Below are 13493 nucleotides of genomic sequence, written 5' to 3' on the forward strand. Positions count from 1 at the left end.
CCATACTTGCTTTTATCTAGCTGATTGCTCAAATAAATTCTCGCTTTACATAGCCTTCACGAATCTACTATAGGTCTATGAGATTGTAAAGTCCAAAGCACATTTCTCACAATCGGGCACCTCGCATGGCTTTACATATATGACGCTTTTCATGCTCTCTGTGTCACTTCCCTCATCGCTCTCTAGTTCATTTGCCACAAGGGGCGCAGTCGAAAGATGTTGTATGTCTTCCTGGCTGTCTTCTATTTCCGAAGGCAGGACTTCAGGAGCAGTGGCTTCGTGCAAGAGAACCCGACCGTCTTCAATTTTCGATGGAGTAAAAATTTCTGACCAAAGATCCTCAGCCTGACTGTCTGGGATTTCGATGATTGTAGGTGTATATCGACCGTCCAGGGCATCGACAGGAGTTGTCGCCTCATGAGGTGCGGTCTCGATGTTTTGATGGACAGGAGTAGAGGTTTCTGACCAAAGGTCTTCGAATTGGCTGTCTGGGATTTCGATAATTGTGGGTATTTCTTGACTGTCCAGAATTTCGATCACTGCAGGTATATCTTGACTGTCCAGTGGTCCGACAGGAGCTGTCGCCTCATTGGGGGTGACCTCTGTATTCTGGCGGACATAATTTTTCCGTGGGGGTGGCGTTTGCTCTCGGGGAGGTTGCATTTCGTTATGTCTCTTGAATAAAATTAGCAAATGTTATACATCATCAGTATAGATCAGTAGAATCCGATAGATATGACAAGGGAAAACGTTCTTCCACTCGGATCCGAGTGGTACGGACTTCACTTACCAAGTGGTATGAACTCCGGAGATGCTTCATGAGGATACTTGGCTTTGGCACTTTGAGGCCATAGCATTTGCTCCCCACAACCCGGCAAACATAACCTTCGAGCTCCCAATCAAGGTAAACGTTGGGCAGGTGAGCATAAAAAGGTCCATAGAGAGACTCTCTTATGACCGAACTGTTTGTGGAGAGCCGTTCGTCTTCAAATGCTTGAAGCGTTTCCCCTGCGTTTTTTTCAGTACCTGTGAGTATTCTTTTGGATTGAGGCAATACGTACAGGGAGTTGACTCTCTTTCCACCGCTGCCATCGCTGGAACAGGGGGACTTGGCGATGGTGGTGGCAGTTCCTCACACATCTCCGGCCAGAAGCTTTGAGCATCATTATAGGTCTCCATGGCGAATGTTTGGAGCTTGGAAAATTGATGTCGAGAGTGAATTGGGAGAAAATATTCCTCCAACTGGCTGTGCGCTTGTTTTGTGCTCGCTTGGCTTATCTCAATGGATAGCACAAGTAGGAAGGAGCGGTCTTGGAAACAGCATCTTGGCATGTACCCTACCCAAACGAGTAAGGTCCATAATCCAACCACGAAAGACGCAAATGGACAAGAGATATCATGTAAACCTCAGTGAAATGACACCCGACGTCTTTGTCGATCTCAATGGCCCCTAGATATGAGTCGGGTGCCTGGAATATGCATTCCACTTGAGCCCATGTGGGCTTTGTACCTGAAAGCATCTTACCAGGTCTCAATGCAGTTGGAAGATGAAAAGAAGAAAGGGATAATGATCTGGGAAGAAAGAGCTTTAAATAATAAATCGATACAGGTGCTTAATCACGTGCAAGCGGGCATTCAACTTGAAATCCCAATAAAGACAGTGAATCACGGCTAAACCGTGAGCTAATATGTGTGCAACAGTGAATCCTTTTTAATGTCAGATGCGTTCTATTCTCATGCAGCCCATGCCCAAAGCCGATCGACTAAATTCTTTGACTTCTCTTCGTACTCCGTGGATTCATCTAGCTGTCGTCCAGTATCAAGATCAATCTCTTTGGCGTTGCGGAATTTGGTCTTCTTAATAATCTTCCAGCCAAAGAAAAGTGTCAAAAAGATACTACAGGTAAGTCAGTACAGACAGATACTCAAAGAAACAGAAGAGGGGCTGACAACTTACGGAATTCCAATATAACTAACAATAAATGATTTCAGATCCCAATGGCCGTGGATAAACACACTGAAGCCGTTGAAGATGAGAACGATGATGAAGAACCCAAGACTGATGTAAGAGAGGTAAGGTTGGAAGCGACCACCAAAGGCCAGTTCCTCCTTCCGGTTTATGCCTTGAGCACGAAGTGCACGGTCAAAACCCATGTAGGCAATGCAAATGCTGCACCAGGTAAACAGAGCAGCAGTTGTGACGAGGTTGGCGAACCACGAAAAGACCTTGGCGCTGTCAGAGCTGACGGCCATGTAAGTAAGAGGTGCTAGAGCTCCTGTACAGAGAACGCAGTAAATAGGAACACCCCTCTTAGTGCATTTGAGCAAAAACTTTGGCGCTTGGCCACCTTCAGCGAGGGCAAGGAGATATCGGCTACCGCTGTATAGCAACGCATTTCCAGCCGAAGCAGCAGACACGAGAACCACCGCGTTGATGATGTGAGGCAGCACCTTGATGCCAGCACGGCTAATACCAATAACCCAGGGTGAGCTAGCAACACCAGCACCGCCATTTAGGAGCCTGTCATCGGTGTATGGGACAAGCACACCGACAGCAAGTGTTCCGAGGACGTAGAAGAAGAGAATTCGCCAGAAGAGTCGGTTCACTGCCTTTGGAATGTTGTGTCGAGGGTTTTCTGTTTCTCCTGCTGCAACAGCAATCATTTCAATACCCGCGAAAGCAAATCCAGCGTTGATAATGGCGTTGAAAAGTCCGAGGAAGCGTCCGGTGTCGCCACTGACGATGTATTCCACCATAGCTCCGGGATTCTTCCAATACCTATACCACGAAGTTAGGTTAGCCTTTCCGACTCTATTATCAAGAATAGAAGAGATTTGCAATGAAAAAAGCACTTACCGGAATCCAAGTCGGTCGTGAGTTGGTCCACCACCCAAGTCAATGACAAGGGACAAGATGAGAAGGCCAACCAGAGCCACGATCTTGATGCAGGAAAATACGAATTCGACTTCTCCGAATACTCCCACATCGATAAGGTTGAATATGAAGATGAGAACGAGGATGATTGAGATCCAGACGGCGGGCGAAATAGTATCATTCCAGAACTGAATCACAGCAGCTGCGGCCGATATCTCTGCGCATACAGTGATTGCACAGTTATACCACTGGTTCCAGCCAACTGCAAACCCCAGTGCCTCGTCAACAAAGCGAGAACAGAATCTAGGTGTAGCTCCAGGAAGTGGTATCCAAGTTGTCATCTCTCCTAGACATCGCATCTGAAGACAGAGTATGTTAGCATTACCATAATACCTTTGCGTCAACTACAGATCCTTATGTAAGGAGTAACCATATAAAACTCACCATAGAGAATATAAACACACTAGTAATTGAGTAACCCAACAAGAGAGACAGGGGACCCGCCTGGGCGAGACCACCACCAATACCCACGAAGAGACCCGTGCCAATGGTACCGCCAATAGCATAGAACTGCATATGACGCGATTTAAGCTTTCTCTTTACCGTCTCCCTCTCCACCATTGGGATATTAACCACTCCCTCATAATGGGTTATATTGTTGATGGAGGCATGTTCTGACAAGTCGGATGGGGTTGCAATCTTCTTCTCGTCCATTGTAGATGCAAGGATTGAAACTGTTTACTTGAGTGTTGTCGAGTAAGAGTTTCATTGAACAACTCCATTCGTATTTGTAGTAATTGAAGAGGACTTACAAGGTCTTTTGAATGCCTGTTACTGTTATCACAAGAGTCGCTATCGTGAACTAGGATGATACGCATTTCCCGATTTTGCCGATGGCTAGACCTCAATATGCCGACGAGCCATGCAGGCTGACCCACGCTAAGCATCACCGCTATAAGCAGCATTTACCGATGCCAGATGATTCCCAATGCCCGAAAAGACGGCCCCGATGCATCTCTAAGGCTGGGAAATAGGAAAGGAGAAGCTTTTATATACAGATAAGGAACGCCGCCATGGAACTGGCCTAGTTTTGTGGCTTAAGACTTGGTCCCAGTGTGCAGCAACTGTGTTTGCATATATCGCTTGGCTTGAACAATGACTCCTATACTATTGGAAGACCAGCCTGTAAGTCTCGGTTTTGCCTTGAATACCCTGGCCCATTCTTATCTACTATTGACTTAACTTGGACTGACTGTTCGCACCTAGGTCTGGAATAGGTTAATCAGATTTGAAGATGTTAATGGTCAAGAGAGATACGGTGAACCTATTGACGATGATCTCGATGGTACGATGCATTACACTTTGATTCCAAAGCACGGGATAGTTACAGGCATTTGCTGCAATAACTAACATGGGTTTTACGTTTAGTTGGCATTGCTTTACACCGTGGCGAAGACGTATATGCTAGGATTGTTCGAGCCGAGTCAGCTCTAGACCTATCCGCCGCCCTATCAGAAGACGTTGTGCAAGTAAAAAGGGTCAGCGGCGAAACCTACAACTGCCGGAACGTGGATCAGCTTTGTTGACGGAGTAACAGATATTGGCACCGCTTAGACCAGAGGAAGCGGGTACAATACGATGCATTGGACTCAATTACCGCGAACACGCTGTAAGTCTTGGCACAACTCAGAGGAATAATTTTGGATAGAGAGAGATAACTAATTTATTATAACAGGCAGAAATGAAGTTGTCAATCCCCAAAACTCCGACAATGTTTCTCAAGGCAACCGAAACAATCAATCACCCTTCAGGCCACATCGTTGCCCCTCACTGTGCAGATCTACACGACTGCCATCTGGACTATGAAGTGGAACTCGCAGTTGTCATCGGAAAGACATGCAAAGATGTCTCCGAAGATCATGCCATGGAATATGTGCTAGGTTACATGACCGCCAACGATGTCACCGCACGGACACACCAGAACGAAGTCTCGCAGTGGGATCGCGGCAAGGGCTTTGACGGATTCGCACCAATCGGACCAGCTCTCGTTTCGTCAAGGGTCATCCCCGACCCGTCGGTTTTACAGCTCCAGACCGTCCTCAACGGACAGGTGATGCAGCAAGGAGAAGCGAGTGACATGATTTTCACCGTTCCCAAGATAGTTTCGTTTTTATCTCAGGTAAGGAAACTAAGGAGAATTTACATGGTGTGCTTGCTTACGATCAGATATAGGGCTGCACGTTGCAAAAGGGGACTATTATTCTGACTGGGACCCCTTGCGGAATTGGTGTCAGCCGAAACCCGCCAGTTCGGCTCGTTGAAGGCGACGAGTTGTTTGTAACTATTAGTCATGGGCTTGGGTCGCTGACAAACCCCATTGCGTTCAAATCTTCAAGGCATAATGGACAGCTTATTGAGGCGAGAATTTAGGACGTGGTAGACGTTTCTCTCACGAGCGTATATCTGATAGGACAGTTAGGAACATTGGTTTAGAGTGCTTTCGACGAACAGAGTCGAGTTGGAAATCTAGAATAGCATTACAATGTAGGCCTTATTGCCCAATATAGCTACTATCTTCCGCAATATCTGATATCATCTGCTCCCAGGTGCTAAAGTCTGCTGCACCAGGAAATGAAAATTGGTTATCCTCCCAAACAGTTGGCCAATATATGGAGCTCATATCTGAGGACATGGCCGGAGATTCCAAGTCTGGGGGTCGTATACGCGCGGAGCCATCTACAGTGTTGGTTCTGGTGTTAAGAGGCTCAGCCGGAGAGCCAGATGTATAAACACTCATCGAAGTACATCTGGAATCTCTGGCCTTTGCAATACAAAGCTCAATTACCTTAAGCTCCGCCATACCAAATTCGTTTAACCAAGGGTCTTGATGCAGGTTCTCGCAGTATGCTTCCAGGTCTTCTAGGATAGCACCAGCCTGTGACGAATGAGGATTTTTAACCGCAATGATTCCTAAAATCATTGCGCTGTTGAATAGATTGTGAGCTCCGAAAGCCCATCGCAAGTTGTCTGCAGTCGTGCTATTCATTGTGCGAAGCCTGATTTTCAAATCGGCCAATGCTGATGACATGCACGCCTCGTGACTCGACCGGAATCGATCTGTGATGGACTCCCGGAGCAAAAATGGCCGATGTAGGATGATTCTTGCAAAGTGGAATGATGTGTGTAGGTATAGTCGGTGCCATGGGAGAAATGGAAGAGCCTCGTCTCCTGCAGTGTCTGGGTTTTCTAGGCTGAAATATGGCGGTAGCTGCTCACTCCACATGACCAAGTCTGCATCGAGCTGAAGAACAGCTTCGTAGCTGGCTCTTTCTAATCCAAAGCATTTTTCTTGAATCTTTCCAATGACTTTTGCAAGTCGATAGAGTAGGAATGACAAGACGCTAGGCGTTGGTAGATTAAGCGGCTGAGGAACAACGCGAGCAGCTTCTTCGTCCTCCAAGTCATCCAGCCACACGTTCTCAGCCTCGTGTGTTAGGCAAAATTCGTCATTGATAGCATAGGGTCGGCCCAATGCGAGGGATATCATACGGTCGATGGCGTATATATGGCTCCAAAGTCGTCTCCGCTGCTCCGTGCCTTTCCGTGACATGCGCCATCTTTCACCGTCGACCTAACATGTGTGAGCTTCTCTCGTGTCATAAACAATATTACATCGTTGAAATTCTTACGTGCATTCCTTGGGCTTGTCCCATTCGTGAAGCAAAGCCGATTGTCAGCCATGATTCTGAAACTCGTCGAGTGTGAAGAAGATAGCGAGTGACCAGAAGCCCAGCCCGTACAATATCTGTGCTTTCTCCGTAGAATGATGGAGCAATAACGATTGCTCTCCTAGCTGCCCACTATATAGCCCCTCGTTAGTCGCTGAGTACTTGTTATTCTCACTTGCACCAATGTTGGTAAATACGTACGTAAAACCTTAGAGATGCCTCTTCCCGCTCTCGTTGTACATCCAGCGTTAGACGCGGTGGAGTGTCGAGTAACACTCCGAATGCCAGTATTATGAATAAAAGTCCCAGCCAGCGAAGATCAACGTTGGCCAGATCGTCAAACCCAAATCTTCTTCCCCAAAATTCATCATAGCTGCTCCTAAAGGTCGCCTCGTGAACCGCATCCAAAGACCAGTTCACCTCAGCCAGAAAAATGTTCACCAGACGGTCAACTGTCGATTTCTGACGAGGCAACAGACCAAGTAGATCCCAAACCTGGGCAAAGGAGCTGGATTCATCTCGAAAAGACTGCAGTGTATCTCGACCCCGTGAGATTCCTGACGGGAGATCCTGACCCTCTTCGCTCAGTATTCTAGCCGCTACTTGGTGTCCAAAGTAGGAAGAGCCGTAAAAGGCCCTTGAACCCCTATTTGCGAACAAGGACCCCAAACGAGGACTCATGGGCGTCTGTATAATCCTTCTCGGTCTTGGAGAATATGGCTGGGTGATGGCAACCACCTGGGGGGTCTCAGAAGCCTTGGAGATTCCATTGGTCGTAGAATCGCCGCACAAGTGAGCAACTCCACGCTGCAGGCAGCGATTGCACGGCTGATTACGATCGCACTTTTGCTTCCTCAAATGACATTGCGTACACGAGGTGGGTTTCCGGCCTCGTCTGCTGCCTCTACTGGCCGGCTTTCTCGGTTGGGCCACCACAGCGTCCGTCATCTCGGGGTTTCTCCACATACACACGGGCTTCCGGTTCCGAGGGCGATTGTTTCTGATAAAAAAGCAGTGTCGGCAATTAGAATAATGTTGGTGGGAGGGAAGATGAGCTGTTGTGTGTTGGAGGCGAATTTGCCGATATAAGAGTCTTATGACTAAAGGGCCTGCTCTAGATCTGGGGTTTTTCCTGGGGGATCTGGGGAAGGGTCCCCGTTCCTAGGGATAGCTCGGACGATGTGTCGCCAAATCACCAGCTGAGGATGCTTAATGAGTCAGGGAGTTGGGGAGCTCGACGCCATTCCGCAACCTCCGCAAGGCTTTTTGGAGAAGGAAACGCGAATGCGGAGAAAAGGTTGGCTCCATGGAGCGCCCGTTTTCAGCTTGGCCACAGGAAGAAGCCGGGACATATACGTAATCAATCGCTTGCTGTCAATTGCTGTCATGGACAAGACGACAATACTACGGGATGCTTGCGAGAGAAGGAGAGAAGGCGAGAGAGAAGAGTTGAGCATACTTCGGGGGGCTTGCTAGCTATTTGCACAGTGATATCGAGTCAAATCATACGTGGAATAATCTTTTGAGATCCATTTTCCGAAACGGGTTCGCGCAGGATGACAAAACAATCACTCAGAAACCCATGATTCCACCAGCATTGAACCAACCCATGCAGCCAAGTCTATGTTACAATGCATCATTGGATCGTTCAACCCTTGCAACCGATTGATTTCAACTCGTACCTGTACTATCAACTGCCGCGCAAGTGACAAACATCAAACAACCGCGCTCTGAAGACCATGGCCCATGTTCCATGCCTGGGTTGCGGTATGCATACATGCCCTTGTCAAAGGTCTGACGCAATGTCTTATCCGTAAGATCGCCCTCCACGATATAAATCTCCTCAATGAACGTATGCACAAAAGGGCTTGAAGCCGGGTTTGTTGCGCCAGGTTGCCATCGCTGGAGTAGTGTTTTGCGACCAGTTGCTTTGTCCTCGTTTAGAACCAGCTCCTCGATTCCCGGCGAGCACTGCCGCCAGGTGGAGCGCGTTGTGGGATCATGGAATTCGAACTGCTCCATTGTCGGGATTGGTGATGATTGTCGCGTTTGCTTTGTGCCAATTGGCTTGAATGCGCAGATATAACCGCTGATACTTTTCGTGATTTGCGTGGTCGCGTGGACAACTACAGCTCTCCAACCCGACTCTTTCTCTTCTTATTACTGTAGCATCGACCGCCACCTTTTATCACCAGCTGATATGAGGAGAAGCTGGGTGGAACCGCCGCTGTCGGTAAATGGGCGATTAAGCCGATGCTCACACTGGGCGCGCTATTGAAGCCTCACTATGGAGCAAGACAGAGTACTACTAGAATGCGCTATGGAGCAATAGATTGGAACTGTGGAAAAAGCCGAAAAGCCGAAAGACATGAGAGTTGGTATTACTTCGCCTCTATCATGTCAAGCTTGTTCTTATCATTGCATGGATAGATATTTTGAGAGTACTGAATATCATTGACAAATTCCAAGTGGCGATAGACAAACAGTTATTCGTCAGCTATCCAACAGAGCGTCCAATTACGGTCTAATTCTTCATTAGCTGTACAAAGCCATTCTCAAGTCAGCTTTCATCTTCAGTCAAAATGGCATCCATCGTTCACAGCATTCTGAAGAAACCCGTCAAGATTGCTATTGTACAGCTGTTGTCGGGCCTTGATAAGGCTGCAAATCTGAAGCATGCCGCTTCTCAAGTAGCAAAGGCTGCCTCGGGAGGATCCAAGATTGTCGTTCTCCCAGAGTGCTTCAACTCACCCTACGGAACCGATTTCTTTCCCAAATATGCAGAGACCCTCCTACCTCTGCCTCCAGTAAAGGAGCAAGCCCCTTCCTATTATGCTCTATCGGCAATGGCAGCAGAGAATAAGGTATACCTTATTGGAGGCTCGATTCCTGAGCTCAACCCTTCTACAAAGAAGCATTACAATACCTGTCTCATATTCGGACCCGATGGAGGCCTGTTGTCAATTCATCGCAAGATGCACCTCTTTGACGTCAATATTCCTGGCAAGATTACCTTTCGGGAGTCTGACGTTCTCAGCCCAGGCAACAAGGTCACCCTCGTCGACTTTCCCGAGTATGGAAAAGTCGTCATTGGTATTTGCTACGATATTCGATTCCCTGAGCTTGCAACTATCGCTGCTCGCAAAGGAGCATTCGCCCTAATCTACCCTGGCGCCTTCAACCTCATCACAGGTGCCCTTCACTGGAAGCTATTGGCCCAGGCACGCGCTGTTGATAACCAAATTTACGTGGGAATGTGCAGCCCTGCACGTAACCTGGATGGTCCCTATCATGCCTGGGGCCACAGTATGATTCTCGACCCAATGGCTGGTGTCTTGGCGGAGACTGAAGAAGGGGAGGCTATTATTGAGGCCGAACTGAACGAGGAAAAGATTACGGAGACACGCAGAAACATACCTTTAGAGACACAGAGGCGATTTGACATATATCCTGACGTGAGTGAGGGCAAGGTGGCATACGAGGATCCGGATCTATTGGGTCAGGTCCGTAATTAATAAAAGCAGTCGATAAGTCGAAATATTATAAGCCAACAGATGCTGCGAATAGAGGCTTTTAGATATATGAATGAAATCAATTGTGAGAAAAATCCTGTCTAACTCTATACTGCGTGTACGTTCTAAATTGAGAAAAGCAATCGGTCAGTCGTATAGTATCTAGTTTCCGTCTTCAAGACCTCCATGTGCCTTCAAATAAGCCGCCTCGACCTCTTCCTTGTCGTTATCTCCAGGCAACTTAACCACACCACTTCGTGTAAGCCCACGATACTTTTCTTCCTGAACCTTGCCCAAAGTGCTCTTGGCCAGCTTTCCTCCTCCCAGGCCATACAGCTCCTGGAAGGACATGATCATGGGCCGCCACTTGTCGGGGTCGATACGGTTGGGATATCCCGGCATCCGAATCGAATACACGACATGAGTTCGAAGAATCTTGAGTTCAATGCAGACGATGACGCCCTTGAGATCCGGATAGTCCTTCATAACTTGATGGGCCTCGGCTAATTCGCACTCCATCTGAACAGGACATTCCAAAATTCGACGCGGCCGAACAAGATCAGATTTCTGGGGTGTAAGTTCCGCGCAAGTCCATTTGTCTTTAACATAGCGGTATCCTCTATCCTTCTTTGAGTCAGAGACATTCTCGGTGCCAGTTGTATCGGCTAGCAGATTGACATGGTGAGCCATGCTGTCGTCGGGAAGATTGACGACACATTGACCAGTTCGAAGAATGTTCACTGGTGTCTTGCTTTCGGCTGCAAAGCCAAGGATGCATCGATGCCCAAGCCAAAATGCAGAAGAGATGGCACAGATGTTTTCAGATCCATCTTCGTTCTCGGACGAGACAAGGACAACGGGAGTGCCCCAATAGAGGATAGCCGGGGAGATGATGGAGTGTGACATTGTCAAAATAGTTTAAGGTGTGGCAAATTATTAGGTGTTTGAGTTGTTGATTGAGTCAGGGAATAGAATATTGAAGTAGGAGGGATCAGGGCGATTCAAGCTGTTGTGTCTGTCCTTTCTATGGCTGCGATTGTTGTGATGAATAAAAATTGAAGAAAGTGAGAAGAAAGGCACCGTCTTATAACCATTCCAATGTGCCTACTTTACTATCTGTCTCTGTTTTCTTCGTAAATAACATTGCTTTGAATACTTATCAACTGTCTTACTGCCTGATTTAGCACTCAAGCTTGAATGGCCATATCAAAAGCAATCCAGCTCCGTAGTGGGGCCAAGACCGGCAACGGCTGATCTAAATCTGAGCTCCGGCAGATTCCTTCCGGCAGCTCATTTCAATAGTCTAGCGTAAAGCTGATTTTTGCTAGGTGTCGCGGAGATGTTCTTTTTCTCCCGCAAGATACTTCGCGAGCAACAGCGGAAATGCCGCGGAAATGCTTCATCTATCATTGAGACTTTGCGTGAGCAATTGGGTGTTCACCTGAACTCGGTGAGCCTTGACAACCGGAACGAAATAGCATCCTATTGGTGGATAATTGTGACTGGTTTTGAACAGTTGAAACAAGCTGTACTGCTATGTTGCTTGACACGAGTTGAGGTTTGCTTTCAGTATTTTACTAATGTTAGGATTGTGATGACGACAATTAGGACGTCTCACTACATACTGAGTAAGGTTGATTCAGAGAGGATTGTATGAGTATAGAGTAGCTGCGCAGCTGAAAGAAAATGATGGTGATAGTAGCAATAGAGAACCTAGTTGGATTCATTTTCTCGAAGAGTCATAAGGGTCATTATTTGAACATATTTCACTGAAAAATAATGGAAACTTGGATATTGCAGGGTAGGATATTTGCCGGGTCGCAAGGCTGAGGACTCTCAAAAGTGTGGCTAATACTGCCGGTGGCTGGTGCCTCAGCCACAGCGGCCTGCGCAAGGCTGCGGATTGGCTTAGGCAAAGTTCCAAAGTGAGCTTCTGCCAGCTGAGCGATCGTCAACTTTCACAGCACCTTGGCCCTCGTGTTCCCACCGTCAAAATGGTAAGAATCTGTCCTTATTTATGGCGAAAATTTGCTCATATGTCTTCTACAGGCTCGAAATTCGGAAAAGGCCCAGTCTATGCTCTTCCGCTTCCGCGAAGCGCAAGCAGCAGACCTGGGCATCATCGACGCCGGACGAACTCGCCGCCCCAAGGTCATCACCGAAGTCGACTCAATCCCATCGTGCGAGAGATGGCGCGGCCAAGTGCTTAAGGAGATTTCGCGCAAGGTCTCGAGGATCCAGGACCCCGTGCTCAGCGACTACCAGATCCGCGATATCAACGATGAGATCAACAAGCTGATGCGGGAGAAGCACATGTGGGAGGTGCAGATACGGAATTTAGGCGGGCCGAATTACATGAGAGGAGGCGGGAAGATGTACGACGAGCAAGGCAGAGAAATACCGGGCGGAGGGAAGGGATACAAGTACTATGGACGAGCCCGAGAGCTGCCCGGCGTCAAGGAGCTCTTTGAGGCGGCCCAAGCGAAGAAGCAAGAGGACAAACCACTCGAAACCAGCAAAGACTTGAGGAAAATTGTAGACGCAGCGTACTACGGCTACGCTCCTGGCGAAGAGGATGACGCCCTGCTACAATACGAGGCAGAGAAAGAAAGGGAGGCGGCGGAGAATCTCGTCAAGACAGGGCCTCAGGGAGTCCCCGACGGCTGGGAACCATTACCTGGGGATAGTGGGGATGGCCATGGGTGGGCATTGCCAACTATGGAAGAGGTTCAGATGGAGCTTCTCGAGAGAAGAAGACGGAAGCTCCTCGACCAGCTTTAAGTCGACATATACTTGCACGGCCTGGGAATACGATGGAAGTTATTGCATACGAATCGATGACGGAGACGCAATGCTTGCTGCAAGAATACCACCCGACGAGAATACGGGGAGATGCCAGCATTCAATACATTACCGTCTAGGCGAATCCTTTTCTGCGTCATGGTTTTATGGGAACTTGGACACAATGTAAGCCCTACTGATTCGCTTCGTGTGGGCTACTGCTAGGAAGCAGGTATCGTATCGCACCGGCATTTCAATACCCGTGAGTGCTTGGTTGTCTGATCGTCTTGGCAAGGATCTCAAGGAGGTAAGGGAAAGGGAAGAGCCAGTCGGCGCTGTGAGCTTGAGAATGAGGGAAGGACTGTCTTGAGGAAATGGCTTTAAGGTGCTGGTGCTATGATAGATGGGCAACATTCGATGGGATCTTGATGGCGTTTCAGGGAAACTGTCTTGGCTGCATTTTGGAATTTTGATGCGATTTTCCTTTTCATAAGGTAGCTTGTTTAGCGTAAGGGGAATCATACCGCTGTATTCTCGCCACTGGAATATTGATTGCACGTGCCTTCATGTTCAATGTCTATCTGACCAATATTGACC

General features: G+C 47.9%; 8 protein-coding genes across 8 annotated transcripts; 3 read left to right on the top strand and 5 right to left on the bottom strand.

Annotated features, from left to right (window-relative positions):
- Positions 1 to 75: 75 nt before the first annotated feature.
- Positions 76 to 1179, bottom strand: V8C40DRAFT_266081 (uncharacterized protein; the record flags this gene model as incomplete). The annotated part of the gene is made up of 3 exons (XM_083219705.1): positions 76 to 675; positions 791 to 1008; positions 1062 to 1179. 3 exons carry the CDS (start codon positions 1177 to 1179, stop codon positions 76 to 78), a joined length of 936 nt encoding a protein of 311 aa, XP_083073210.1.
- A 555-nt stretch (positions 1180 to 1734) lies between these two features.
- Positions 1735 to 3589, bottom strand: V8C40DRAFT_266082 (amino acid permease/ SLC12A domain-containing protein; the record flags this gene model as incomplete). The annotated part of the gene is made up of 4 exons (XM_083219706.1): positions 1735 to 1897; positions 1958 to 2779; positions 2858 to 3234; positions 3320 to 3589. The coding sequence occupies 4 exons, from the start codon at positions 3587 to 3589 to the stop codon at positions 1735 to 1737; spliced, it is 1632 nt and encodes a 543-aa protein (XP_083073211.1).
- Positions 3590 to 3986: 397 nt separating this feature from the next.
- Positions 3987 to 5366, top strand: V8C40DRAFT_287641 (fumarylacetoacetate hydrolase family protein). The gene is made up of 6 exons (XM_083222747.1): positions 3987 to 4060; positions 4142 to 4220; positions 4304 to 4413; positions 4473 to 4544; positions 4611 to 5054; positions 5108 to 5366. The coding sequence occupies exons 1-6, from the start codon at positions 4031 to 4033 to the stop codon at positions 5303 to 5305; spliced, it is 933 nt and encodes a 310-aa protein (XP_083073212.1). The 5' UTR covers positions 3987 to 4030; the 3' UTR covers positions 5306 to 5366.
- On the bottom strand, positions 5327 to 7688 carry V8C40DRAFT_226797 (transcription factor domain-containing protein). Its single transcript, XM_083212280.1, has 3 exons — positions 6805 to 7688; positions 6565 to 6735; positions 5327 to 6506 (listed from the first exon to the last, which is right to left on the bottom strand). Exons 1-3 carry the CDS (start codon positions 7567 to 7569, stop codon positions 5427 to 5429), a joined length of 2016 nt encoding a protein of 671 aa, XP_083073213.1. The 5' UTR covers positions 7570 to 7688; the 3' UTR covers positions 5327 to 5426.
- Positions 7689 to 8110: 422 nt separating this feature from the next.
- On the bottom strand, positions 8111 to 8790 carry V8C40DRAFT_245734 (uncharacterized protein). The gene has a single exon (XM_083215968.1). The coding sequence runs from the start codon at positions 8623 to 8625 to the stop codon at positions 8275 to 8277; it is 351 nt and encodes a 116-aa protein (XP_083073214.1). The 5' UTR covers positions 8626 to 8790; the 3' UTR covers positions 8111 to 8274.
- Positions 8791 to 8905: 115 nt separating this feature from the next.
- Positions 8906 to 10174, top strand: V8C40DRAFT_226794 (carbon-nitrogen hydrolase family protein). The gene has a single exon (XM_083212279.1). The coding sequence runs from the start codon at positions 9186 to 9188 to the stop codon at positions 10116 to 10118; it is 933 nt and encodes a 310-aa protein (XP_083073215.1). The 5' UTR covers positions 8906 to 9185; the 3' UTR covers positions 10119 to 10174.
- Positions 10175 to 10277: 103 nt separating this feature from the next.
- Positions 10278 to 11192, bottom strand: V8C40DRAFT_287645 (flavin reductase family protein; the record flags this gene model as incomplete). The annotated part of the gene is made up of 1 exon (XM_083222748.1): positions 10278 to 11192. Exon 1 carries the CDS (start codon positions 11019 to 11021, stop codon positions 10278 to 10280), a length of 744 nt encoding a protein of 247 aa, XP_083073216.1. The 5' UTR covers positions 11022 to 11192.
- Positions 11193 to 11979: 787 nt separating this feature from the next.
- Positions 11980 to 13454, top strand: V8C40DRAFT_245737 (Isy1-like splicing factor). The gene is made up of 2 exons (XM_083215969.1): positions 11980 to 12112; positions 12165 to 13454. The coding sequence occupies exons 1-2, from the start codon at positions 12110 to 12112 to the stop codon at positions 12894 to 12896; spliced, it is 735 nt and encodes a 244-aa protein (XP_083073217.1). The 5' UTR covers positions 11980 to 12109; the 3' UTR covers positions 12897 to 13454.
- The last annotated feature ends 39 nt before the right edge of the window (positions 13455 to 13493 follow it).

This window comes from Trichoderma camerunense (genome assembly GCF_050948025.1).
Source record: "Trichoderma camerunense strain CBS 138272 chromosome Unknown V8C40scaffold_9, whole genome shotgun sequence".
In the NCBI taxonomy this organism is placed as follows: Eukaryota; Fungi; Ascomycota; class Sordariomycetes; order Hypocreales; family Hypocreaceae; genus Trichoderma; species Trichoderma camerunense.

Excerpts from the sequence above, each read along its gene's own strand:
- V8C40DRAFT_287641 (XM_083222747.1), top strand. The coding sequence starts at position 4,031 with ATGACTCCTATACTATTGGAAGACCAGCCT. Across the intron at positions 4,061-4,141 it reads TACTATTGGAAGACCAGCCT|GTCTGGAATAGGTTAATCAG; the intron begins GTAAGTCTCGGT and ends GTTCGCACCTAG. Across the intron at positions 5,055-5,107 it reads TAGTTTCGTTTTTATCTCAG|GGCTGCACGTTGCAAAAGGG; the intron begins GTAAGGAAACTA and ends GATCAGATATAG.
- V8C40DRAFT_226797 (XM_083212280.1), bottom strand. The coding sequence starts at position 7,569 with ATGTGGAGAAACCCCGAGATGACGGACGCTGTGGTGGCCCAACCGAGA. Across the intron at positions 6,736-6,804 it reads AGGCATCTCTAAGGTTTTAC|TGGGCAGCTAGGAGAGCAAT; the intron begins GTACGTATTTAC and ends GGGGCTATATAG. Across the intron at positions 6,507-6,564 it reads GACAAGCCCAAGGAATGCAC|GTCGACGGTGAAAGATGGCG; the intron begins GTAAGAATTTCA and ends CACACATGTTAG.
- V8C40DRAFT_245734 (XM_083215968.1), bottom strand. The coding sequence starts at position 8,625 with ATGGAGCAGTTCGAATTCCATGATCCCACAACGCGCTCCACCTGGCGG.
- V8C40DRAFT_226794 (XM_083212279.1), top strand. The coding sequence starts at position 9,186 with ATGGCATCCATCGTTCACAGCATTCTGAAGAAACCCGTCAAGATTGCT.